General features: G+C 42.1%; 1 protein-coding gene across 7 annotated transcripts in view; it reads right to left on the bottom strand.

The window, feature by feature from the left end:
* Positions 1-245: 245 nt before the first annotated feature.
* add3a (adducin 3 (gamma) a) overlaps positions 246-25,664 on the bottom strand; it is a 93,167-nt gene continuing 67,748 nt past the window's right edge. For 4 of the 7 annotated variants that reach the window (XM_047579470.1, XM_047579471.1, XM_047579469.1 and 1 more), the window contains 14 exons: positions 21,825-21,963; positions 21,141-21,292; positions 20,597-20,677; positions 15,874-16,023; positions 15,318-15,461; positions 14,444-14,542; positions 12,919-13,095; positions 10,687-10,941; positions 10,154-10,258; positions 9,682-9,768; positions 8,788-8,811; positions 8,138-8,261; positions 5,068-5,160; positions 246-3,242 (listed from right to left, as the gene is read on the bottom strand). In XM_047579470.1, coding sequence (XP_047435426.1) covers positions 2,989-3,242; positions 5,068-5,160; positions 8,138-8,261; positions 8,788-8,811; positions 9,682-9,768; positions 10,154-10,258; positions 10,687-10,941; positions 12,919-13,095; positions 14,444-14,542; positions 15,318-15,461; positions 15,874-16,023; positions 20,597-20,677; positions 21,141-21,292; positions 21,825-21,963 — 1,884 coding nt within the window. In that variant the 3' untranslated portion in view covers positions 246-2,988. The remainder of the gene's footprint in view (positions 3,243-5,067; positions 5,161-8,137; positions 8,262-8,787; positions 8,812-9,681; positions 9,769-10,153; positions 10,259-10,686; positions 10,942-12,918; positions 13,096-14,443; positions 14,543-15,317; positions 15,462-15,873; positions 16,024-20,596; positions 20,678-21,140; positions 21,293-21,824; positions 21,964-25,664) is intronic. The other 3 variants (XM_047579473.1, XM_047579472.1, XM_047579475.1) reach the window with 3 other exon arrangements.

Raw genomic sequence — 25,664 nt, forward strand, 5'->3', positions numbered from 1 at the left:
GATAGCCAAGGCACTTTCCTGTAGTCAGCATAATCCTGTAGGTAAACATACTGTAGGTCCTTCCTACATTATAGTCAAATCATTCTAAAAAAAAAAAAGCCTTAGGTTTTTCACACTGAATAAAGTTGCTTCATCGCGTTACTAACCGATTCATGATAATGGCAAAGTAAAATGAGTGCATGGATCATGTTGAACTCAAACCATGACATGAGTTGTGAGGTACAAACATGAAAAATGAGCTTCCATTTCTTAAAATACAGTTTTATTTGTGAATTTACACGGATTAGCAATACATCTAAAAGCAACTCCATTAGATAACCATTTATATAGGATTTTCACAGGTCACAAAGTAGCTTGGCTCATTCTGGCATGCCAAAGCAAAACTCATTCTTTTTTATTTATTTATTTTTTCTCATTTTTTTTCTTCTTAAAACTGAAAATAAAAGATGAATAGAGAGGCATTAGTAGAGCAAGGTGCAAACAGTCGGAAACACAAAGAGGAGAAAGTAAAAAGGATGCAATGCACATTCAGTTCATCTGGGAGCAATTTCTGCTCATAAAATGGTTATTAAAAAAATGAGAAATAAAAGCCTAGAGCTCTCTGCAAACTAAAAGAGGAAAGTGTATTGAGATACAAATGGAGGATGAAAATAAGCCAAAAAAAAGCAACTTCCAGGAGCAAAGATGTTATGAAAGAAAAAAAGAAAAGACTGTCCGAGTGATAAAAACGTGGTGCGTTAGTGTCAGGTTGTCCTTGTCCCCTTGCCCCTCTCGACTACACACACACATGCACTTCCATTTCCAAACTCACACCTCCCTTCTTCATCCTTTAGTCGTGTGACCTCGGCTCTTTGCCCAGAGCCAGAAGCGATCGTTTAACACAGCTAAAGATGCGGCCCCTGGAACCCTACCGCCCTCCTTCCAAATCCAATACTTCACATTGCTAGCTGGGATATTGGTACATGTGGTTAAACTGCATGGGTGGGGGTGGGGTAGAGGGTATGTGGCAACCCATCACACTTTGGCTTTGCAGAGTTCAACCGTGGGTCATCTGACAGTTACAACTCGATCTTGTTTACTAGAAAGATTACACGAGGGGAGGCTTTAGAAGCTGAAAATAATGACCGGACTGGAAGAGCGATCGAATAAAGAATAAAAATGGCCTTATGACCTCCCTACAATGTTCCAGTTCTTGGAGGAAATAAATGGCAGTTTGAGCAAGGAAGCTGCTGTGAATGTAGCTAATGGGGGAAAAAATAAAGTTTTGGGAGCCTGAGGGGTGTCGATGCAGTCACTGGGGTGATTTAACAGAGGTCTTGTTCGGGTCCGTGCCGCCTGAGCAGGCAGTTGAGAGTCGCCTACGCATGTCTTATTAAAATTATGGAGGAAAAAAAATTACAATATGGCTTTAAGAACACACACACCAAACAAAAAAAAACGTCTCCGCTCCACGACCCATTAGCCTCGGTTGATAGTTTGACGTGGTATTTCAGGGGGAAAAAAACAACAACAACTAAACAAACAAAAAACAATATTTGAGACGTAGAAATCTTTTCGGGACACCAATGAAAGATTATTCAGTCTTTCCTTCTTCGTTCGACTCACTTTCCCAACCGTTCTCCGACGCCGCGCCTCGCTCCCTACTTGCACAACTTTTACCAAATACTTCGCAATCTCCTTCACTGGTGAAACCACCTGCAACTAATATGTGTTATATACCACAAGAAAAGTGCTGCACAATACAATTAAAAAATATATATATAGTTAAAAATCTATAGCCAACATATCCAGTTTTCATATATCTGTGTTATATAGTAACTTTGTGTACTCTGAGGATTACAATATACTTTGAGCAATCAGGCATCACTACAGAACACAGTCAGCCACGTAAGTTCGCTTCTTGCAAAACGAGAAAACATGCGGAACGTATCGGTAGGTATTCTCTGGAGAAGACTAGAAACGAGTACAAAACCGAGTCGACTCATAACAAACTTGTGCTCAGTAAGAAAAGATCCAATTTCATGAGATGAGAAAGTAGAGATTAAAGTAGTTTTACTAAAATGAGATTGTTTTTTTTTTCTCCATTCCATTTGGCAAAAAAAAAAAAAAAGTACTGAGATGAAGAGAACAAGATGCTACATAAATATTCTGAGTTGTGATAGACTGCCAGCCTTCAGCCTCACTATCCCTAGTAACCCTTGAGGAGATACGTTTGTACCAAAAGCCTGAAGTAGCTCGAAGAATGCGAGGGAGCCACATGAGGGAAGAGATCTCCTCTCACTGTGAATAAATCATCACCAACCCTGTGGCTGTTTTTCTGTGACCCTTTCCAGTGCGACTTTAAATCTTACGTGGCCTACGCAGAGTCAGGTGAGCAGAGTGTAAAAACGAAACCTTAACGAGACAGGCGTGTCTTTACGGGAAACAAAGGGTTAACTTTCAACTTGTGCAGCTTTACGACACTCACGCCGCAATCCAGTCGTTTCACAAAAGTTGGATTTTGAAGCAAGAAAAACGCAAGGTGGTTTCAAGTTCTGTTTTCAGCTTAGGATAAAACAAAAAAAAAAAGCCACTTATTCAGGGTCTAAATGGCCTCAAATGACACTTCCAAGGAGCCCTGTTAGAGCGCTGAGTAAGGGATCAGGTGATCAGACCACCTGAACAAGTCACCCCCCGTCTGCTGCAGTTTTAATCTGTGGACCGATACACCCACCCCAACATCTCCCAAACACGTCTAACTTGTTGCAGAAGGAGACACATTTTTCTTTTTTCTTTACAACAGACAATTGAGAAATCCTTTCCTCTGCCTTTTGCACATAAAACCTTTTGTTAAAAAAAAATCAAATAAAATTAAAAACATAAAAGGACATTTAAAACAAAGACAAAATAAAAACACAGACGTTAAACAGAAGCGGGCTGCTGCCCCTCTCTCTTCTTTCAGGCGGACGCTCTTCCTGTCTGCTTCGCCCCCGCTGCTTGCTGTTGCTCTCAGGCCTCCGTCTTCTCTTTCTTTTTGTTCTTCTTCAGGAAGGACGGGGTGCGGAACTTCTTCTTCTTCTTGGTGTTGGGAGACTTGGAGGGAGAGCTCTCGGGGGACAGGGCCTCCTCGATCTTCTCGCCGGAGCGCACCGTGATCTCCACGCTCTCCACGCTGGTGGTCAGCTGGCTGACGCGCTTCGACAGCTCCTCATCCACATGGTCGCCGTGGTCGCCTTTGCCGTTCATCAGGCCCGTGTGGTTCTCTGAGGGAGGGGGTCAGACACAAGTTAGGTGACATGAATGCGACATGTTACCCTTCCACAACTAAGAATCATTTGTAACATCATGGAAACAACACTTATTTCCCATAACCTTGGTCAAAGGTGTATTTTTTGCCTTAGGAATAGTATAATTCTTATTACATTTTAAGTGTTTGTGTTCACTGACTGTCTGGATGATCTACTACACATTAATTCCATTAGAACTTCCGCTTCCCGCACAGTCACACACTGTCCCCGTGCTCTACATATTTCATAAAATCCCTGTGACCTGATAGCCCAGAGAGCCTGTCCTCCTTTCAACTCAACAAAACATGGCTTTGAGCAGGAGACCACACCCGCTCCCTTAATGACTGTTCACGTAACTGGCCTACCAGGGCCACGTCCCTTTCTCTGGGTTGCAAATGCAGGTTAGGGAATCCAGGGCACTGGTATCGTGTTGCTACACTAAGCCACTAAAACAGAGATGACTTCTCTGGTTATTTTAAACAGCACCTCGTAGAACAATTGACCTGGTTTGAGCACAGCAACTCGCTGACCTCATATTGGCGTTGTCAGAGAATATGGGTCCCCTGAGCCCGTGTGCCGACGTGGGTTAATTGTTATTGTGTGGTTTCTGCGTGTTTGAGCTGGAAGGAAGCTGACAGGATGTCAATCCCATAGTGTCATTATTTACAACCTGTAAGGAGGCCTCTGTGATCTTTGGGATTCTTGGAAGTACACCAACTGGTTTTAAATGTCAGACACACACACACACACAAAAAAGTATGTGCCAGCACATCAAGTATTGTAGATCTAAATGCCAGCAGGAGGTAAGACTGGTAGGACAGGTCTGTGATGTTATACACCAAAAGAAAAAGATTTGTTTCTAGATACTTCCTTAGCAACAGTCCCAAATGTTATTTGCTCTTGACTAGAAGACAAATGAAGTAAAACAATACCATCAGGCTCACATTTAGGCATTAAGTATGGAGCTGCTCCCTGCATGAGGTCAGGTTAGCTTAGCATAAAAACACAAAAACGTTTTTTCTTCATGTAAAGCCGCAAACTGAAGTTTTTGCTTTCGTCTTCGCTCATGCATTTGACATATGCAGCACAAAATGATTATTTGCGCCTTGTACATGATAATTTGCTGACAGCACATCTGCTTTAAAAAGCTTCTTCTTTCTTACGTCCTGCTGTGGTAACCTTCTGTCTCCTGCCACGAGCTGCGTCTTGTTGATCAAAACCTTGAATTATACCCTGAATTATACCTTCATGGAGCAAACACCGCCCAGGGCCATGTTATAAACTCCAAAATGACTAGTAAATGTGGCAGCCGACACTGAAATCTTCTTCTGTAAACTCTTCCAGTACGGTAACAGATTTACACGTCATTATTTGTCTCAAAGACACCGTTCTGATGCTGAACATGCGTCTGTATGTATCCTTAAACAATTACGATATAAATGAAAGGTTTGAGAGGCTGCCAGTAATCATTTGAAGTCAGCAAGTACTTGAACCATCTGGTTTATCTCTTCTTCAGGGTACGGATACAGTTTCATAAACTCCTGCTGTGATCTTGTGATCTATCATCAGATATTATGCGGATGACACCCTCCGTAGCACTTGATTAGACTGTTGGACTTGATTGGACTTTTTCCATGAAAGGTCATTAGTACAGCATTGACTTATAAGACAGGTCAGTAGTTAATATCCTGCATATCGCAGTTAAATTTAAACCATCATGCTCAGACAAAAACAAACAGAAATGCAGTGAAGTTACTGTGAAACAAAGCCCCCTCTGTCTCTCTCTTTGAGTGAGTGATACCTTCTTTAGCTGGAGTGCTTTGCGGCGACTGGGTGAGAGACAGAGACTGAGAGAGAGTGGAGCCGTCGTCGGAGGTTAGCTCGTGCTCGCCATCTGCAGGGAGGGTGGGGAGGGGGAGGGTGCAGGGGGCGGATGAGGGGATTGCAGCGTGGTGTAGGGGGGTTGAAGGAGAGGGACGACAGCAGGGGTGAGTGGGATGAGAGGTTGGGGGGATTTGTGATGAAGGGTCAGGGTGGGAGGGATGGGAGGGTTTGAGAGATTAGTGGTAACATACACATGTTAGAATCAGGCCATGCACAGCTGTTTTATTTTCCACAAAATTTCCAAAATCCGTTTCATCAGGCTGCCGCTGGTGGCTGAGCGTGTACCGTAACATTCTGTTGAGCTTTAACATCCCAGTGACTCTGAACAGTCACAATAACTGAACAGTGGTAATCTAGAAGTAAGTGTACTGTACGTATTGCTGAATGAGGGTGATTGAACCTATGGGTCACTGATGAAAGAATCGTAATGTTTATTTATTTGGATTATAATGGATGGGGTAGCTTTGGTCCCGTACAGCAAATACCGTATTTATTTATGATTTATACATATTTATGAGATATCTGAATATAAATGCATGATGCTAAATCTTTATCAGACAGTAGGTGATGGGTTCAGAAATTGCTGCTGATAAAAACTGAACATCTCCTGCTGCGGCAGCTCCATATGAAGATGATTTAACTGACAATAAATGAGTTGACTTTTATTATGCTGTAATAATAGCAAATGCAACGCATTTGTCTGGGAGCTCACTGCCATCGTCTACAAATTAAAGTGTCTTTTTTTATACTTTTTATGACAGCAGATCAGTTTGAATCGTTGCAGGAAGTAATGGAACCAGAAGGAGCAGCCACAGTGAGCTGTTAGATGAAGAGCTGCAGGCCAATGGATGCACCTCCTTCTATGGGAGGCCACCAACTCCTCCCAGTGTGTCCTGCTGTTCACAGACTCATGCCATGTGCAGTGTAAAGCCTGGCAATAATTTTTTCTACAATTCTGTGATCAGACGTCTTCATTACAATTCAAAGCGTTTGTTGTCTCCCTCAGCTTTTTGCCATCCGTAGTACTAAATGTCAAAGCTCACTGATACACCAGTATGCATCTACACGATTATGCTGTCAAATCCAAATAGTGTTTCTGAATAGATTTCTTTACATTTACTGATTTACTTTCTGTACGGACTGTAGTTTTCTTTATGCGATCTCCTGTGAGAAGAAACACTTTTCAATTTTCAATCCAACTTTTGTAAGAACAGCACATGTTAGGGCCTAGCTCAGCATCAGCAGCCTCATTGGTTCTGAACACTGATTAGTGTGATTGAAAGACATTATTTATCATACTCATATCACATTTGGGGTTACACATTCAGCCGTCGCTCATTCACGACTCCTTCAAGAAGAACAGCGTACAGAACGTCGGGTCTGTGCAGTGAAAGTGCTCATATGTCCAGTGTGTGCAGATAAAAAGAGTTGCATGCTGAACAAAAAACGTTGGGATTTGAAGAATGAATTCAGTTTAATGCCAGTTGGTGTCTTAAATGTAGAGGAAACCTCACTTTGAAAACGATTGGATCTAATCAAGGGGCAAAAAAGTAGTTATTTCCCGACACTGTTGCATGTGAACATGAACTAATCATCTATCATTTTGTGTGTAAGTGCGTGTGTTTGCAGGCCAAGCATGTATCAGGCCTTTCCAGACGGTCTCCAGCTTGCATCCAGATTGGTCACCGGGGATTCATGGGGCTGTGGGGGCAACAGTGTCATGGCAACGGGCTCCGTTCATGCGGCGGGTGTGAAGACCTGCTGTCTGTTCGGTCTGCCATCTTAGTCATACCGTCCTCTTATACACACACACTGACACTTGCACTGTGTTTCATATGCACATAAGAACATTTGGACCCGTCGATACACATGCATGAACACATGCCCTAGCTGGTGTACACACCCACACACAAACACATGTTAATCTGGTCCAATGTGACAGAAGCTGTGCAGACCGAAGACTTGAGGACAACCCCCCCTCTACTATCTGTTCAATATTGACTTTTCCCTTCTTCTCTAAACGGCGGTGGGCTAATATGATTAGCATTGACTATCCTGTGTGTGTGTGCGTGTGTGTGTGCGGACACAAGGTTGACGCAACTGAAGGCAGCAGAGAAGCCTGCAGGGACAAACCCTCATGTTAAAAGGTAGATGCTGCTGCTGGTGTGTATAAATATATACAGATATAGATATAGATATAGATGCTGTATATGGGAGTGTGTAATGGGAGCACTGCTGAGACAATGGTACAGACCTGGATCATATGGATACTTATTTCCAACTGGAGTGCTGACAGAGCACTAAAAGGATTCAAAATGTTTGATAATCAAGCTGCAAAGGGACAGATTTTCAACTGCTTAACAAATTTGAAGAAATCCAGATTAAGTTTAAGCTAAACTCACAATCTGTTCCAGCTGTTCATTCTTGGCCAGACTGGACATGCGCCTCTCGGGCTGTTAGGGTCTTATCTTTTACACAAATGAAAACTCAAGACCAAGGGATTTTACTTTGGTCTCCATGCATTTCAGAGAAACAAAGAGAGGCCTAAACCCCACGGGGTTGGTTTTCTTGCATTGATATCTCAAGTTTATAAAAATGCACTGTATTAAACAGTAAAACCATGAATCAACCAAACGTAAGGTTTTGAAAAGTCCACTGAAAGCCTGTACAGTGTCCACTCCAATTACTGCACCGCACATGTTTTGACATGCCAGTACTGGCCTCTTCTACGAGCGGCCCACACTGATAGCACACAGCCACGAGGGTGATAATTCCTCTTGCTGGCTCAGACTAATCTCTCCCCATGTGCTCTCCAGTTACAACCTGCATATTGATTATTGATCCGATTTATTTTAAGCCAGCTCAATATTTTGGTGTTAAATGAACCACGTTTGGATTGGTTGCTGCTGACAACGTGGGACAAATCTCGACTACAGCTCAAAGTGTGCGCATGAGATTGCAGGTTTGCTTCGGTGTGTGCGTCATACCGCTGAGGCCCAGTTGTCTCCTCTCCACGTTTTTGCGGTACTCTTCCAGCTCCTTCTCTGACAGCTCACTGAAAGGGTTGGGAGGCAGCGGAGCCATCTGCTCCTCCTCTGTGGGCACGTATGGCTGGGGAGGAGACAAGGAGAGGGGTGAGCACGGGAGCACAGACACACACAGAACGAGGCACATGCACACTGTCTAAAATCTACAAACACACACCTACAGTCACGCAAACAGATGAACAATATGCATCACAAAATGAGCAAATGAAAAGAAAGAGGGAACAAACACAGATTGTGCTCATTACGCCATGACTACGGCTGCTCATACAAAGATAAAACTGAGCATCGACCACATCTAGCCACCAGTGCACACACGACAAACTTATATATCTATAATGTTACATGTCTGTGTATTTATATATGTGCATGTAATGAATATCATAGAGTCATGCTCAAAGAAGTTATCGCCTATACAACTCACACAAAAATAAATGTTGTCTAAACTTGGTATGAAATCAAAAGTGGACGCGAGTCTTAAGACTCTAATAAACACATGCAGTGTTTTGTGTTGGGCAAAAAAAGTGTCCAAAAAAAAAAAAGTCAAAACAGTCAAAGTCATTACAAACAGGAAAACACTTGTGGATATTTACCAGAACCTTTATCTGCACCAGATCCTTTGAGACAAAACACCAACCAACAAAAACACATCAGCACCAAAATGATTAAAATATTTTTGTTTACTAGTTTTTATTTTATCCTCCATGATGATCTTAACGTCATTTTTTTTTATATTTATTTGGCCTTCAAACTGTGTGCTCATTTGCCTCCATCTAGTGGTAACGAGGTGTCATTAAACCTGGGAGTTTGAGAATGTTGGACGTAATACACTTCTTTTCCTGTTTTTCCTTTATTTGACTGGTAAGCCCTCTTATCTTAATTCATGAGCATTCATCTCTTACATCTTTATTGCTCCTATTAGTTTCTTCAGTGAACCAACAGCATGTTTTACTTTGAGCAGCTCTGCTAAACTGCAACTTGAACACATGTCTAATTAACCAAAAAACTCAAAACACCTTCATGTTAGAACTCTAGAAATGAGAAAATAAGGAAATCTTAATGTTGCTCTCTTTTTAACTGAACAGAGTCTGAATGGTCCACCCTACAAAACAATGTCAAAACCAATGGCATGTACAAAACCAAATGAATAATGGACCCCTTTGAAGCATTTAACTAATAAATTGCATTTTGTAGTTTTGTAGTTATTTTTCTCGTCCATGTTTGACCGAATCTGGTTGATTTGGTCTCAAATATCTTTATTTATTTTCCATTAATGGGATGATACTCTAAGTCGTCGTTGTTGCGGAAAAATCTAAACTTGTGCTTTCTTTTAGTCAGGAAACAAAGTTCTATCTATCTTTAAAGCTATCTGCATTATAGATTAACCAGGTCTGTTTGTCAGACTCTTGCTTCTTTGCAGACCGACTGATACCGGAGCTACGTCAGAATCAAATTAGGCCACGGCGTCAGAGAGAGGACGTTCTCACCCGTCGAGGTTCATCAACAGGGATTCCTGCAAGGTGCTGAGAGCGCGGCCCCGATGTCATAACGTCAAACCGGTTCTGCTCCCTGATCTGTGATAGGACGCAGCACATGATGATGTCATTAGGAAATACAAACACAACACTGACTGTGAATGACGTAAAAACAGATCAAAATAATTAGGAGAACTGAACCTGATCTGATGAGTATAGAATCAAAATAATTTTTTACCATAATTACACCCTGATCTAAAAATTCTACCTTTTAAACAAAAATATTCCAGTGGGAATTATAGCGAGATGTTTCCTGCAGATATTTCATTAAACAAGTAAAATATTTCTGTCGAAAAGCAACCTCTCAGCAAAGGATGCCACAGTAATGACTGTTTCTGCCGTAAAGTTGTGATTAGAAATAATCCTTCATTTTGTTCATTTTTCATATCATAGTTGTGATTATTAACTAAAGAGTCAGACTCACTTTGGTTCTCTTCTGTAGCACCTCACTGGGGTCTGTGTTGAGAGGGACAAACTGATTGGGGTCCTCGATCCGGATCGGGGTCCCAGTCTCCTCCGCCTTCATCCACTGTGAAACGAACACAGGTGAAAAGTGGTGAGATTATTTATTTTTTAGTGTATCCATCTAAATATTTCTTAGGTAAAATCTGTCAGACCATCCACTTTATAATTAATCACTAAACGCTAAACTAAATAAAATGAATAAACTGAAATTACCCAAGCGACAAATAGAACAGACATGCAGCTGAATTATTGTAGTTCTCGGTTCATCCACTAGATGGTGATCTAGTATCACTGTTAACGCTGGTAAAACACTCCAACCAAAACATAAAAGCCTTTCCCCCATTCTCATCTTTTAGTTTATTACACAGGAAAGTTTTGAACCTCATTTATTACCTTTATTTACCTTTATTACTCTTCGGTTTAACATAACTGCATTTGTATTGTCCTGTTTGCTGTCATGGTTTTCTACCGCCTCACACACACTGTGCTCACCGTGGTTGTCCGGCTGTTGTAGCGCTCCTCTCCGCCCTCCACGTTGACCTTGGTGTAGCTGTTGGGTGAGTTGAGCCAGCGGGTCTTCTCCCTCTGCTGCCGCTGCTGCAGGAACTTGAAGGGCAGCCGCGTGGCAGCGTCGCCGTCCTCCTCGAACATAGATGCCGTGACGGTGGCAGGGATCTCCACCTCGCTCTTGTGCCTGGGCTTCTCCCGGACGATGGGGTGCCGGTAGGCGTGACCTGTCCTGTAGCCCTGAGGTGCCAAAGAAGATCAAACCTAGAGTTAGGTTTTCTTTCATTTGGGAAGATTATTTGGTCTGGTCCTCATGGCGATGAGGACCAAGTAGATCCTCAAATCAGACACACTGTATATAGATGTCAAATACATCCTTTGTTTTTACCAAATAAATAAAAGAAATAAGTGTGTATACTGTGACATTTCCTTCCTGTGTTTCTAGCTGAGCTGCCAGTATCAGGGTTAGTTAAATGGAAAAGAGAGAGAGACAGAGGCTGCTGTGACCGCAGGGTTTCTGGCAGCACAGAGGACAGAGTCAGAGAGCCATTTCCTGTCTGACCCTTCCTCTCATACTCTTCTCCCTCAGCTTTATCCTCATCTATCCTCTTCTCTCACATTCCCACTTCCTTTCTCTGTGTGTTGCTGCCCTCTGTCTCACTCCAACTGTTCCAGTTTTCCACACGAGGCTTGACAGTCAAGTTCCGCTCTTTTCTATTTTGTTCTTTTTCTTTTCATCTTAACCCCACAGTGAAAGCTGACCTTTCAATTTGATTTAATCCTGCATTTTTTTTTTTAACTGATTGATTATTTTCTCCAGCATCCTGCCTCATATTTGAACTCAACAACACATTAACAGCTGGAGGCCTGCTGCACTTCTGTCTGAACTGAAGAGTGGGGCTACTTTAATTTCTTCCCCATCACTGCGCTGGTATTTTGTACTTAATCAAAGAGATTATCTGATACAGATTTAGTGTTTATGAAGTATGTGGGAAGAGAGGGATGGTGGAAAAGGAGGGAAGACACTGAGATGATCTTCTCAGTTTAGACCGGGCCAGAGGTAATGATTCACTGAGTGGGGAGAAGAAGAGAGAAGGTGGGAGGGAAGCATGGGGAAAGATGAAAACTGTGGAGTGAAGGAGTTGAGAGTGGGAGACAGGAACAGTCATGTAAGGAGGACTGACGGTAAGAGAGCCCTAGCTGGTCATGAGTAGCTGCCTACAGACATCAAACACAAGCCTTTCACTGATTTTTTTCTTATTCCTGCAGTTTTGTTATAAAGAACAGAACATGCCGTATAAAATTCATCATAACATTTACGATTTCTGGATGGACCAACGAGTACATGGTGTTTACCACAGCGAATCAAACCCCTTCATGATCAACCAGTGAAGTAGAAAAGAAGTTTAGTCACACAAGTTGAAATGTTTTGTCGCTGTAAAGGACTGACTTTGCAGAAAAAAAAAGACTTTCAAAATGGCACGACGTATTAAGATTCCAAAATGGAACAGAGTTCTCAGGTCCATGAAATTAAATTATACAGAGCGTATTTGTACCAGATAAATCACAGATGTGAAGTGAAAAGTGAAGGTTAAGTGTCATATACACCAATCAGGTGTTACATTATGCTTCACTGGTCATAATCACTGGTCAGATGAATAACACTGTCAATTATTGTTGCCCCAAAGTTGATGTTAGAAGTGAAAGAATTTGAGCGACTCCTCCAAGAGCCTAATAATGATGGCTATGCAAATGGGTCAGAGCAAAACTGAAGGTCCTGTGGGGTGTTCCCGGTCTGTGGTGGTGAACAGGCAACAGGAGTCATGAAGCTCTTGATGCACGTGGGGAGTGAAGGCAGCCACGTGTGATCCCATCAAACAACCCAGCCACTGTGGATCATACTGCAAAGCTCTATCAATAGGCATGTGGGCATCAACACTGGATGTGGAAATGTGTGAACACATGTCATCAGGTTGCAGGGATCACCCGATGGCTGCTGCAATGGGAGTGTGCTTGGTTTGCAAGGATGTTCAAGTGCTGGTATGTACAAAAGTAACATCCACATGTATGCAAGAACCCAGGTTTTCCAGAAGAACATCATTGATGTTATTCACTTCAGAGGTTGTGGTTTTAATGTGGTGGTTGATCGCTGTATGTTTTGTGTTTTTGGGTCTATACATATTCAAATCCTTTTTCCTTTGTTGTCTGTGTACTCACCAGATTATCCAGCATCCTCATCAGAGACTCAAACTCCAGCTCGCCAATCTTCCACTTGTATTGACCAGCCATGTTGACAGCAGCCGCCGTGGCCACGTCAAACACTCGCGATTTGTACTTCTCCTGATCCAGCACTATAAGGTTGTCCACACCTCCAGCACATGAGATGGCATTCACCTAAAACCAGTAAGGACAGAGGGAGGACGGCATGATTGTTTGTGCAATGCGAAGCAGACAAAAAGACCCCTTTCCTCACCAAATATCTGGGGCATTAGATCATCTATTTAAACAAGCAGAAGCCAGAATAAACCATTTTCCAAGCAGAAAGACGTCATTTAGCAAAACCAAAACAAGATAACCCTCAGTCTATGTGCAGTCTATGTTGTACATGACATACAACAAACATGTATGAGGGGATTTATTTATAGAAATTAAGCTGGGCTTTGCAGGATGGATTAATGTTTTCTTTTGCTCAGTCAATCGGGAGATTTGGTACGCCTGTTAGAGCGGGGGGATACAACTCATCATCTCTAAAAATTCCCCGTATTTGCAAGTGAACACAAAGACAAACAAGAATCCAAAAATAAATCAGTGTGGAAAGCCCACCATAAGCTGCTACAGCTGCTAACAGATGCTAACAGTAGCAATGCAGTTAAAGAGACTCCCCCTAAATAAACTGTACATGACTAATATGATTTTTTAATATTTTATCATACAACTGAATTGGAAATGAGGGAAGCCGGTTGGAAGGCAGAAGGTGGATGATTCAAACGTGTAGAGATGTACCCTTTTCAGATATTTACTGATTAAGCTAACCTTCAATTTTTTACTTACCCATTATTTTAGCATATTATAGCGTATTAAAGTTAAATCAATCTCAGATCTGTTTTTGCTAATTAATGACAGAATACGCTAAACAAGCAAACCTGAATAAATCTGAACTGAAAATGGATTAAACCTATAAATAAGCTAAAATGAAGTTCAGGCATGAAATTGGTTCTTAATTCATAGATGTGTTGAATATTCATGTTAACATATCATTGTGATTATGCCTGAATACACGTTTAATCAGAAAATACTAACTGAAAAATAATCGACTGTTACAGCCCTAATTTTCACTCTGAGAAAACTCAGCACAATAAGTGAGATAAGAAAAATAATAATTAAAGCTGACTCAATAGTTGGGCACTTCTCCTCCGGCTGGTTTAGATCTGTTTTTCCTTAAAAAAAAAAAAAAGAAAAAGAAAAGAAAGGAAGAACAACGCCCTTCTTTAAATGCTTCTTTGGAGCGACATCAACAACGACACATCAGATTGTCGCTCCCTTCATCGTCACACTCCTAATAGCTTCATTACCAAACTGTGTTTAGCCAACATTCTCCAGATGGCTGAGAGATTACGAGCTGAAGAGTGTTGTTAAAACAGTCAAAGTGGGAAAGTGTGAAAGCAGCTCTGAGATTAGTTTTAGTTTCAGGAAAGCCGCCGCCCGCTCCTTCAAAAAGCAGCCGCTCTGCGTCTGTGCGTACCTGGATCTCGCAGGCATACTGGGCGTTGTAGATGTAGTGAAAGGCCTCTTCGATCGTCTCCCCAAGAGCAACCACGCCATGATTCCTCAACACCAAAACCTGCAACGCACGCACAGAATCAGCAGATCAAACAGAGTCGTTGGCGGTTCATTTGTCTCTGATTGTACAAGTGTGTGTCAGGCCTTTTGGCGGCTGGACGACTATGACTTGGTCCTGGCAGCTGATCGGCAGCGGAAAATCCCCTCGAATTTGTGAATTTTTGCCAATTTAAATTCTGCTGATCTATGACTACTTTACAAGAAGCCAAGAGTGAAAGACACTCACATGGAAAGCACGTGCGGGGAGGGACAAATATGAGGAGGTGCAGAGGGTAACCCAATCAGTGCAGACATTTCAACAAGACGTGCTGCTTTGACTGTCATGCCTCTGCTTCCTATTCCAAATGCAACACGCCCTGATATTTTTCTTTCTTGAACACTAGTTTTCTTTGATTATTAGGAAATGTTTACTTCTTTTCAATGTTCTGCCTTCTCCCTGACTGTAGAGATTAAGGATCAAATAGGGTATTATTAAGGGATACTTTTCTCTGACAAAAAGACTATGGAGTAGTACTACACTTTGTATGGATTAAACACATGAGATGAAACGTCTAAATCAGTTAACATTAAAAGTGCATATTTTAATAACGCTGGACAGAGCCAGGCTTGTCTTCTCTTCCACTTTCAAGTCTAAGAGGAAGGTTAAGTAATCTGTTGGCACCTTATATTTAGTGGACAGGTGTGGCATTGGCATTGATCTTTTCATTCAACTCAAGCTTTAAGCCACAAACTAGTCATTTAGGACTGATGGTGCTTAGTTTTTATAGTCCTGCTACCTTCGCTGTAGGCCCCAGGGCCTTCTGCAGCTCTCTGCGCTCCTCCTGGTCATCCAGACTCCCCTGGTAGTTGTAGTAGGCGATATCGCCCAAGATCAGCGCCTCCTGTGAAATGGGCAGGATCCCGCACTTCATAGATGAGACCTGAGGGAGGAGGCAGAAGGCGACGAGACATATAAGCAATAAGAAGGTTTGACACGTGTATTACAACTATTCTAGTTCAGAGCTATTCATAGATAATTATTCACATTGTGTTGAGGCGTCACAGTCAGCATGCTGCGGCACCATGAGCACCAACACTCTGCTAATAATCACAAGATCCAGCCCAATATGTAAACCTTTTCCCCCACTTCATCAGGCGACAGAAGGAGGATAGAAACATGGAAACTGATCTGTGGTTGAGACAATGCTGGTGCTGAAGACAAAGCGTGCAGTTAACTCCTTTTCAAATCTAACCACCCTAAAATGCAATATCCCCTTCTCTTCAACATGAGCGCATTACATTCTGCAGGTCAGAGCGCGGTGCAACGTTATGAGGTGTATAAAGTGGACTTACAGCCGCCGTGGCGGGCGTGTGCACGTGTATAATGCAGCGGATGTCCGGACGCATGGAGTAGATGGCAGCATGGGGGCTGAACCCTGCGGGGTCGATCCTCAGGTTGGTGGAGCCCTGTTCAATCACGTCCCCGATGATGTTGACCTTCACCTGAAGGAGCGAGGACAGAATCAGATGAAGTCTCAATGGTTTCTGAGACGTACAGTAGTTGGTAAATGCTTGCGCCGTTTTTCCTCAAAACTCGTGCTACACATGCTTTATATAACACACAAGCAAGTGACGAAGGCAGCAATAATACGATGTGGCTGCAAGAGAGCACAGGGAGACGAACTGTAATAAAACTAACCACATGTAAAGCACATCAAGAGACTGAAAGAAACAGATCCACCTCTGTGCACACAGTTAATAGCCCTCCAATATTAACAAAGAAGACATTGAAGACAAGACGTCAAGATCAGTGGAACGTGATGATAGAAATCACATTATCAACGACTCCCGCTCTCTGCCTGCTCCTACACAGGAAATGAATTGGAGCGTTACCAGGAAACATAATATAGTCAGCGAGTGGACACGATGTCCTTAACTACGACAACTTCATTACAAACCAGTTGGCAGTCAGATTAGATTACATGGCCGAGGAGAAAAATAGTTAGAAGCGAAGATAGAAGCGGAAGACCTGGAGGGGAGGGGGCCGGATAATGGGAGAAAAGGAATAAAGACAGGTAACCGGACAGAGCGGAAGAGCTGCGGCTAAACCGAGTGCAGATGTCAGACTTCAGCGTGAAAGCCAATGGTAAACAGAAACGCAGCTTAGCCTGCAGAACTCGTACGAAACACAGATCAGCGTAACCATGTTTTTCTGTGATTCAAACCAGAACCTCACCAGCTCACATTTCTCTTTCAAAACTACAAGTCCAAGTATCTTTTATCGTACAGGAAAGGACGTCCATCATGCAGTCTGAGGCTAAAGAAACACACCCAAATCAACTTGAGACAGTTGGCGTAGCAACAAGGGAGGGCTGCAGAAAACGGCAGCGAAACGCTTAGAAATGTGCATCTGGCTGCAAAGGACTGGGTGCACCAGAGATAACAGCCAAGTGTTAAGTAGATTAAGATTTAAATACAAAAACATTCATTTCAATATTATTATTTGTCAATACATTATACATATTTATGATGTTTATTCAGCCCCACTTTTTATTTACTTTGGCTGGTCATGAGTGTTGTAGTTAGTTAGTTGTACGCTGTCTTTAAATATTTCTTGTACCGTTCATAATTTAAACACTTTTATATGGAGGTTTTTCTCTTCTCTTGTTCTGTTTTGGATCTAACTGGTATTTTTGCATCGTCTTGCCCTGCCGCTGTAACACCTTGATCTCATCTTATCATATCTTATCCTATTCAAAGCTCAACCTCATGTGATCTTACAAGAGGCAAATGCAAACAAAACGGTGACTGTGGGGCAAGAACGTGCTGCAAATCTATTGTTTCACACTCTGGTCCCTGAGGTGCCATTGACTGCTAACTGCCAATCAAACCAAAAGATAAAGCAGAAAAGAGAGACTCAATCTGATTCAGAAGTGGAGGTGAAATTGTCACTTTTAATATCTGTCAACAGTAGTATGCTAGGTAACATTAGCAGAGAGGGCTAGGATGTTTACTGCTGCTTGACAACACTGTAAGCCGCTGTGTGTCTGTCACTGGTTATTAGCAAGGCACTGATGTTAACATCCAGATTTTAAATCCTAAACATCAAACATGATTGACAGTATCTATACTGCTCCAATAGGTGTCCCAGCAGTTCAGGAAGTGATCTGTAAACAGACACCAATTAATCTGGGTCAAACATCAGTAACAAATGAGACGGGATTCTCAAAGATTATTCAATATTTCTTTGGCCAAGGTCATTTAACACTTGATTTGGTTAATACAGCAAAAAGATTGTATGTTTAGAGGGCAGCACACGACTGCATATATTTTATATAAAATAAGAGTTAAGATATTAAATAAAAATTTTAAAAAAAGTGTTGATGATTTATAAATCTATTGCCCTTAAACAACAGGGTAAAGCCCACAGCCCAGTGGTGATCCCCTCTGCCTTTTAACAGCCATATGGATGACTGGACAGACGACTGTCTATTGATCTCTTTCACCTAGCACAGGAAAGTGAATGGCACAAGTCGAGCGTAAGTAACTACCCTCACCCCCACCCCTCACAGTCTAGCCATAGCCAGCTGTCAGGCGATCGAACATCGACTGGGTTACATCACATGTTCAGTGCAGGATCAGTTCATTCTGTCACGTCCTTCAAAATGGCAGCTCGTTTACCGTCAGTCATGAAGGCCCTCAGCTGAGAGGTCCGTCTAATGAATGTGGCGCCTCTAATTATAAAAAGATGTCAATGGATGAGTTAGAAATAATCTGAAATGCGATGCACCTTGATGTGTGGAGTTGATAAGGCAATGGGGGCCTGAGGAAGACATGAAGGCAGTGGAAACTTGAACACGAAATCCTCAAATTCTTTCCAGGATAATTCAAGTTAAGCAAATCGAACAGCTTGAATTTAAACTTCTGACCCCTGCGCATGAAGCCAGCCTCTACTTTGGCTCAATAATGTTTGGCAACATGAAATCGGAAACTTTGCAGTGACCTCAAAATAAACTAAAACTACCACAAAAGGCACGAAGAGGGAGTTTTTCTATGAACTCAAACAACCTGATCTTCCTCTCAGAGCAGATGGAAACTGACCTAAGCCAACTGCACTCCAGCCTTCCTCTGATGCTACAGCCCAGCCACTACCCGGCTGACCCCATCACGACCTCTCACAGTCCTTATTCTGGATGACTTCCTCTTAATCAATCTCGCTGCTTCTCTAAACACTTGAACTCAGCCATGTAACTACAGACCTCACTGGATCAAAACAGGCTGAAAGAGGAGAAGAAGAAAAGGAGATTAGAGACAGACACATAAACACAGTGGCGACCGGCTGCCATCAAAACACAAACAGGATAAAACACAATCAGGAAAATCTAAGAGGAGCAGGCTAAGTAATTGTGTCCTGTTTCAGCATGTGCAGAGTTGTGGTCTTCACAACACAAAGCAAAGTAAATCCAAAATATTTTCAGTGTTTTGGCAATAGTAGTAGTCGATTGTTGATAGTTTGCTATTGACTGTAGTTAGATCAGCTAAATCTTAATCCTAGAGGCAATAGACTAAAACCTAGCTATAATGGCTCAAAGGGTAGTTTGCTAGCAGTATTAGCTAGTGACTAAGGCCTAGCTAAACTACCAAAGTCTGATGTAGAAATGAGGTTTTCACTTTCACTTTTTGTTTGCGAATACACTCCCAGCAAAATATAAGCCTCAGTAAGAATGGCAACAAATTTTGTTAATAGCCAAGATTCTACTATTCTATTTTACTTAAGTCTCAATAAAACAAAATGGTACATTTACTATTACCTGACTATGGAAGCTCTGGAAATGTTATGAACACTTAGCCATAGAAGTGACATTTCTTACCTGGTAGCATAACATAGAAAACAATGGAGGACTGTTTTAGCTGTCAACGCTAACGGTTAGCTTTAGTTTTAGCTAATGTTGAGATCTATTATTTGTAATAATATAGGGGTCTATGGTGAATAACTGTATTGTTTTTAATTAAATGATTTTCCTGATTACTCTTGTTAAGACTTATGTGATAAAAACTATTATTGTACACATAGACAACTTGCTACTTTGGGACTGTACACCGTCTGTGTAGCTGCAGTTAACTACTGCAAATACATGTTTTTGGGTCTGTTATGTTGACCCAGATATTACAAACTTAAATTGTGTACTTTCTGAAATATTTAATTGTATTAAACATATCAACATTCATTTTTATTTCCTGCAACTTTTTCTAAAGAGAAACTCAAAAATAATGAAAAAGAAAACAAGCGCTACTTAAAAACCACGGAGCCGCACACAAGGTTTTACCATCCAGTGCAGCAGGAAGTAAGTTACAAGCTGGAGGTGAACTTGGGCTGAGATTAGTATCGCTGGGTGCCAACCACTCTGGCAGATCAGATGGATAAATCTGCTTGACAGCCGTGTGGGTACTACTTCCAGCTGTCGACCCACACCTGCACCCGCATTACACAGGTGTTTGTGTGTTTGCACAGGTGTGTAAGATAAAATAGGAGTAAAAAAGTAAAAAAAAAAAAAAGGCAAAGAGAGATTTGTACTAACAAAGAAATAACGGATTCATTGTGTTCTTTTGGGCATGTTAAACTTGCTGAAACTGAAATGAAAAGGAATAAAAAAACAGAATGAATCAGATTGAAAGAAGATAGCAAAATTATTATACTGATTAATGTCAATATAAGAGCAGCCAGTGACACTGAATATGGCAAACACATGTACACACAGAGACATAGAGCCAGAGATAGGGAGGCACCTTCTGTACATGAGGACAGAAGCAGAAATCAAGCTGATCTGCTAGTTTCCACTTCACAGAATTCAAGGAAGAAAAATGAAGGAAGGAAATGGCTGATTAAGAAAGATGGAAAAGCATTATTAGTCCTGTCCACTGAAGGCCAACACTGTAAGTGCACTGCTGGATCGGGAACAGACAGACATTTGCTGTGCTTTATGTTTATGCTTTATGTTAAGAAAATAAATTAGCAGGCATAGCATGTAATTTTAAGTAACTGTGCTTGGATCAGGCAGTTGCTCATGTTTCTCACCAGGTTTGACGCGGACGCCTCAGCAAATGATAGTCCTCTGGGGATGATGAGAATGTGGTCTTGCTCTTTACTGACTCGGGCCTAGAAGGAGAAACATGCAAACTGTGAGGAATAAAGCGCATTCAAAACTAGGGCTTTCAATCTCTCTAAAACAATCAGGCCCGACTAAGAACTGCACTGGAACTAAGACAAAGTTAACGAGTAGGTCAAATATATTTATCACAAATTGAACCAGATATGTTTAATCTGAATGCCGAACCCTCAAGCCATATTGGTCAAATGTAGTTTGTGTGCTGCAGGTCTTGTATCAACAAACAGAGGCTTAAAGTTACATCAAACCTGCTGTGTCTGAAGCCACATCCTCAAAAACTAATGATAGATACTAACCCAGTGTCTTGTACGTACGACACATGACCCAATGCATTACCGGATTCTTAGTAGAAAGTTGAGCACATGCCAAAAATAGCAGACATTTAATACAATTACTGAAGGGGAAACCTCCTCAGCTTCTTAATCCATCTGTGCTCTTGTGGTGGTGCCTTACTGTGATGTAGGAGTTGGCGAAGTGTGCCCAGCTGAACAGGTCCACCAGTCTGTAGAGGCTGGCCAGTTTACAGCGTGTCAGCTTCTCGCCTTTCACCAGCGTGGTCGATTCCACTCCGTACATGTCGTTGATTGGAGTGACCATCCCCAGACCTAAATGATCATGATGATCAGAGTTAAATCAAAGGAGAAAATGCTATTTGCTAATCAGATGCTATTCATATGTCAGCGACAGCCTGGATCTGCATTTAAATCTCATGATGTATCTAACACATATGGTTCCATGACAGAATCCTAATTTACACTCAGAGGTCATGCAAACAGCCTTGAATACTTTCTTTCCTAAGGCAGAATCATTATGAGTATATTTTTTGTGATATTTGAAGTGCAAGTTCTCTATGATTACAGTGCTGTGATTGGAAGCAGACTTCACATATGGACTCATGGATAGAACTCAAAAAGTATCAAAACACAAAGAAATATGCACGGCTCTTCCGGAGTCTGGGTTTGGTTTTCTAAGAGTATTTGTGCCCTAAAGCTCTCAGAGATCATGTTTGGGTATGGTATGCCCATCCTCAGATGCTGATGTTTTGTTTTTGAGTCATTCAAACTGATTGCACCCTGAGTAATATTGGCATATTCTGGTGAATATGTTCTGCCGAATACATATTCAGCGAGTACTCACTGAGGGGGGAGGTGCTGAAGCCGGCCACTGAGCTGGCCATGAAGAAGTCTGCGATCTGCCTGAGGGCCAGCAGGCCAGTGGGGTTGTTCCCTTTCCGCTGCTGCTCCAGGATCAGACATTCCAACTCCTCCTTGAAAGCCTAAGAGAGGGGGAGATTTGAAATTAAATCATCTTAGGATGAAGCAACATGCATCAAGATTTACAAATCTCATCATAGAATTTCCCTAAATGAAAAGGAGAGAGCAACAGCAAAAAGGTGATGCAGGTTAGTCTTTACTTTCTGAAGACTGAAACTTCAACATAACTCTCCAGAAATTTGTGTATGGTATATAGAGTATTCACATACTTCAACCTGATGTTATACAGATTAAACAAAGACAATGTATTCACACTGGACTTCATGGAGCTTTACGAACAGTGCATTTGCAATTTGATGATGATGTCTAAACAAATGAAAGCGGTAGGAAGGAGAAAGCAGGATTACTGTTAAGAGGGACACGAAAAACAAAGTAAAGACGGAAGTAAAGACGTGTTAATCACAGATTAGACATCCTCCTCGGGTGTCAATCTGAACCGTCCTAAAAGTGCTCTATGAAGCTGGGTCAGATTGGCCAGCCAGGCAACAAGCCCTGTCGGGATTGGCCATCTGGTTAGCTCACTGCTCGTGTTATGATTGGCTGCTTGGTGTGACTGAGTGAGTGTGTGGCTAATCCTCATGTCCAGTCATCCGCTGAGTCCACAGACACAATACTGTATACCCCAACAAGCTCTTACACCAAGTGGAAGTTGGCTGAATGACAACAAGAGCAGTGCTGAGTGATTCTTTTCAGTATATGCACAGATGACAACAAAAAGCATATGTCTGACGTGGCTTCAACTGAGCGCAAGCTATAGTGAGATGCATTCAAACTCAGGCTGCAGTGGGTAACAGCAGACAAACTAATGCTGCATGTATCGCTCCTGATAATCTTAGCCTTTAGATTAACCTCTCAGGGGGCACATTCACCTTCCTCTGTCTGCTGATGTAATTAAAGCTGTGACCAGTGCAGAGGAGCCACGCCATATATGCCGCATACATTACACCGTCTGTGAGCTCGAGATCAGAACAATGAAAACAATACATTGATTTATTTTTCCTCTCAGAAAGTCTTGATTTTAAGGTTTTCATAACACAACTTGCAACAAACCGGACTATTAAAACAGTTCAGTTATCAGTAATAACTGATTGAGTGATGACAAAAGAATGAAATAAAAGAAAAGCAGAGCAAAGAGTTTATTCTGCCTAATCAGCTGTTTTCTGTGTCAGCAACATGGCACAAAGCAGTAGCATTGTGGCAATGGTTAGCTTTTTCCTTCATGAGTAGGGATTTTATAAAGCATACTTTTTAGTTTGCTTGTCGTTCAACATGTGGTCCACCTTTAATTCCTCTCATGTGAACCAACAAATTAAAAATCCAGATGTGTCACAGTAAAGTCCTGCAGGTACATAACGTTTCTGTCGGCCACAGGTTTAATTTATCATTAGAAAAAATCCACTAGTTTGTTCTGGATGTAATAACTTCTCCCTATCGGATTTGATCTTGCCTCTAACTCAAAACTCATCTTATGTAGCTGACAATTGCAGACAGACCGTGAGCCTGAGATGCCAGTGATGGAAAACTGCAGGAAAATCAGCACAAGAATGAAAATAGGCCACGGCCCTGTTTCCGGATTGTGACACCTCTTGCAGGGAAACGTACAATATTCTTTTTTTATCTCTTATGCCACGGTGAACGCGCTCCCAACGGAGCTGCATCTATGCAAAAAAACATGGCTTTACTTCCCCTTTCCTCTAACCCTCCCCTCCCACATCCCTTTAGTCACCCCACGGGATGCCTCCATTAGTGTTATGCGAATGGAGTTCTGTTTTATGCCTATGTGGTGGTGTGTTGTTCAAACTGGAGCAAACCCCAGTGTGAGGACACGTACAGTCCTGGAGCACTGCTGGTCCTGAGTCCTGGCCAGACATTCTTCCATCCCTAGTGGTGAGGTCGCTGTGGCAACGGGTTTGTTGCGGATGTCTGACCGTGGTGGGTCAGGGCTTTTTTGTTTTCAGTCGTTGTTGTTGATCTGCGCATCAGTGCTTCACAGACTGTCATCCCATCAAACTGCAGCGCTAAAGGCACAGCTTAGTGGAGCCAGAGCACAAACACTTGTCACCCAGGATGATTCTGTGTTATCGGCTCAAATGGAGAGGTCTTTGTTTTCTGTGCTGGAGAGTTCTCGCTGGCACTGGCTGCTCTACCAAAACGACAACTCACGTGAACGGTGAATAGTTGACGCTATTAAATGCATCCATGCATCCTTTTAACTTGATATAGTTCACCTGGTGATAAACATTTGCCTATTTAGACACCAGCCACATACATACACAACATTAGCATCAAGCTGGACTTCTATTTCTGACACTTGACAGAATCTATGCGCTTAGTAGCAATCTCTAATATTCTTTTTTGACTCTGCTTTTTACAGTACAGAGGAAACTATCTGACTTTTGAACAACTGAAGTTTCCATTATGTTCAGCAGCTGGAAAGCGGCTGTCTGCAGCTGCAGACAATGCTGTAAGGGCAGCGGGAGAGAATCAAAACAGTAAAGTTGCAGGCACCTTAAACCAAAACAATGAGCAGAAAGACTGAAAAGAACCCGGGGGAACCACAGTCAGTCAGTAATTCATCCGCAAGGTCATCACTAAGAGCACTTCCTGTGTCTTATTAGTATGTCCATTGTTCATAAAAAAGAACACTTTTTTTGTCATTTAGGAATGAAACCTCGCAACAAAGCACAAGAGCACGGCAACACACACTAGCAAGCATCTGCTCCACAATTGTGTGTGTGTGCATTCCCAAGAAGATTATGACAGAGCGGATTTGATTCCCATCAGCTAAACAGATTAATCCAGGGACCTAAAGTGGATCGTATCGTTAATATTTTAGCTAAACACCCACATCTGCAGCAATAAAATAAAGTCACATGTCTCGTGTGTTTTTTAGCTGCTCTGGCGTGACTGCTAGCCCAGTAATCCCGACGTTCACTTTGACCCAAAGACAGGAAGTCAGGTGAACCTAAAAAAAAAACCTGATTATAGTTACGGCACATTCACCTCTACAGTGGAAAATAACAGACGTCTCCTTTCCTCTGCACTGCCAGTATAAAATCACTGACAGACGACCAGGCTAAAGAGGTCTCTCCATTTACTGGAAGAAGAAGAAAGTGATCCAATCAGACAAATGAGCAAGTGTTTCCGTGACTGCTACAGAAATGGCAAAAGCTAATCTTTCATAATGAAACTGCAGTGGTCTTGAGAGCATTAAGTCGACATGCTGTTTGGGGCTCGGCCAGCTCTTCTGAGGAGACTTCAGAGGAATCAGACGCTGGTCCGACTGAGGCAAAACACATGAAATTGACATGGATCCGACCTAACATGTCAACACGCTAAAATTAAACAATGACACGGACAAACTGACTCATAGAGGCAGCGGAACACCACAACTATTGTGTTCTGTGAGTGTAAATGAAGGATTTGTAAATGGAGTCTGGAGGCTTTGAAAAGAGCAATAAACCAGAGCATTCTGTTTGACAGCAAATTAAAACAGTGACAATATTCTAATTATAGAGTACGCTGACCTTTTTAAGGTTTCAGGTGGTTAAAATATGTTTTGTGGCGAATGCATCCCAAAGTGTGGGTGTGCCAACCACCATCTACTATAAGCACTGGAAGACACCGAGTATAAAACCTTCAAACTGCCTCATTTCAAAAGGACTTAACTATCTCTCTGAGGACTTATTGGGGCAGATGCGTC

This window comes from Mugil cephalus, chromosome 2 (genome assembly GCF_022458985.1).
Source record: "Mugil cephalus isolate CIBA_MC_2020 chromosome 2, CIBA_Mcephalus_1.1, whole genome shotgun sequence".
Taxonomy (NCBI): domain Eukaryota; kingdom Metazoa; phylum Chordata; class Actinopteri; order Mugiliformes; family Mugilidae; genus Mugil; species Mugil cephalus.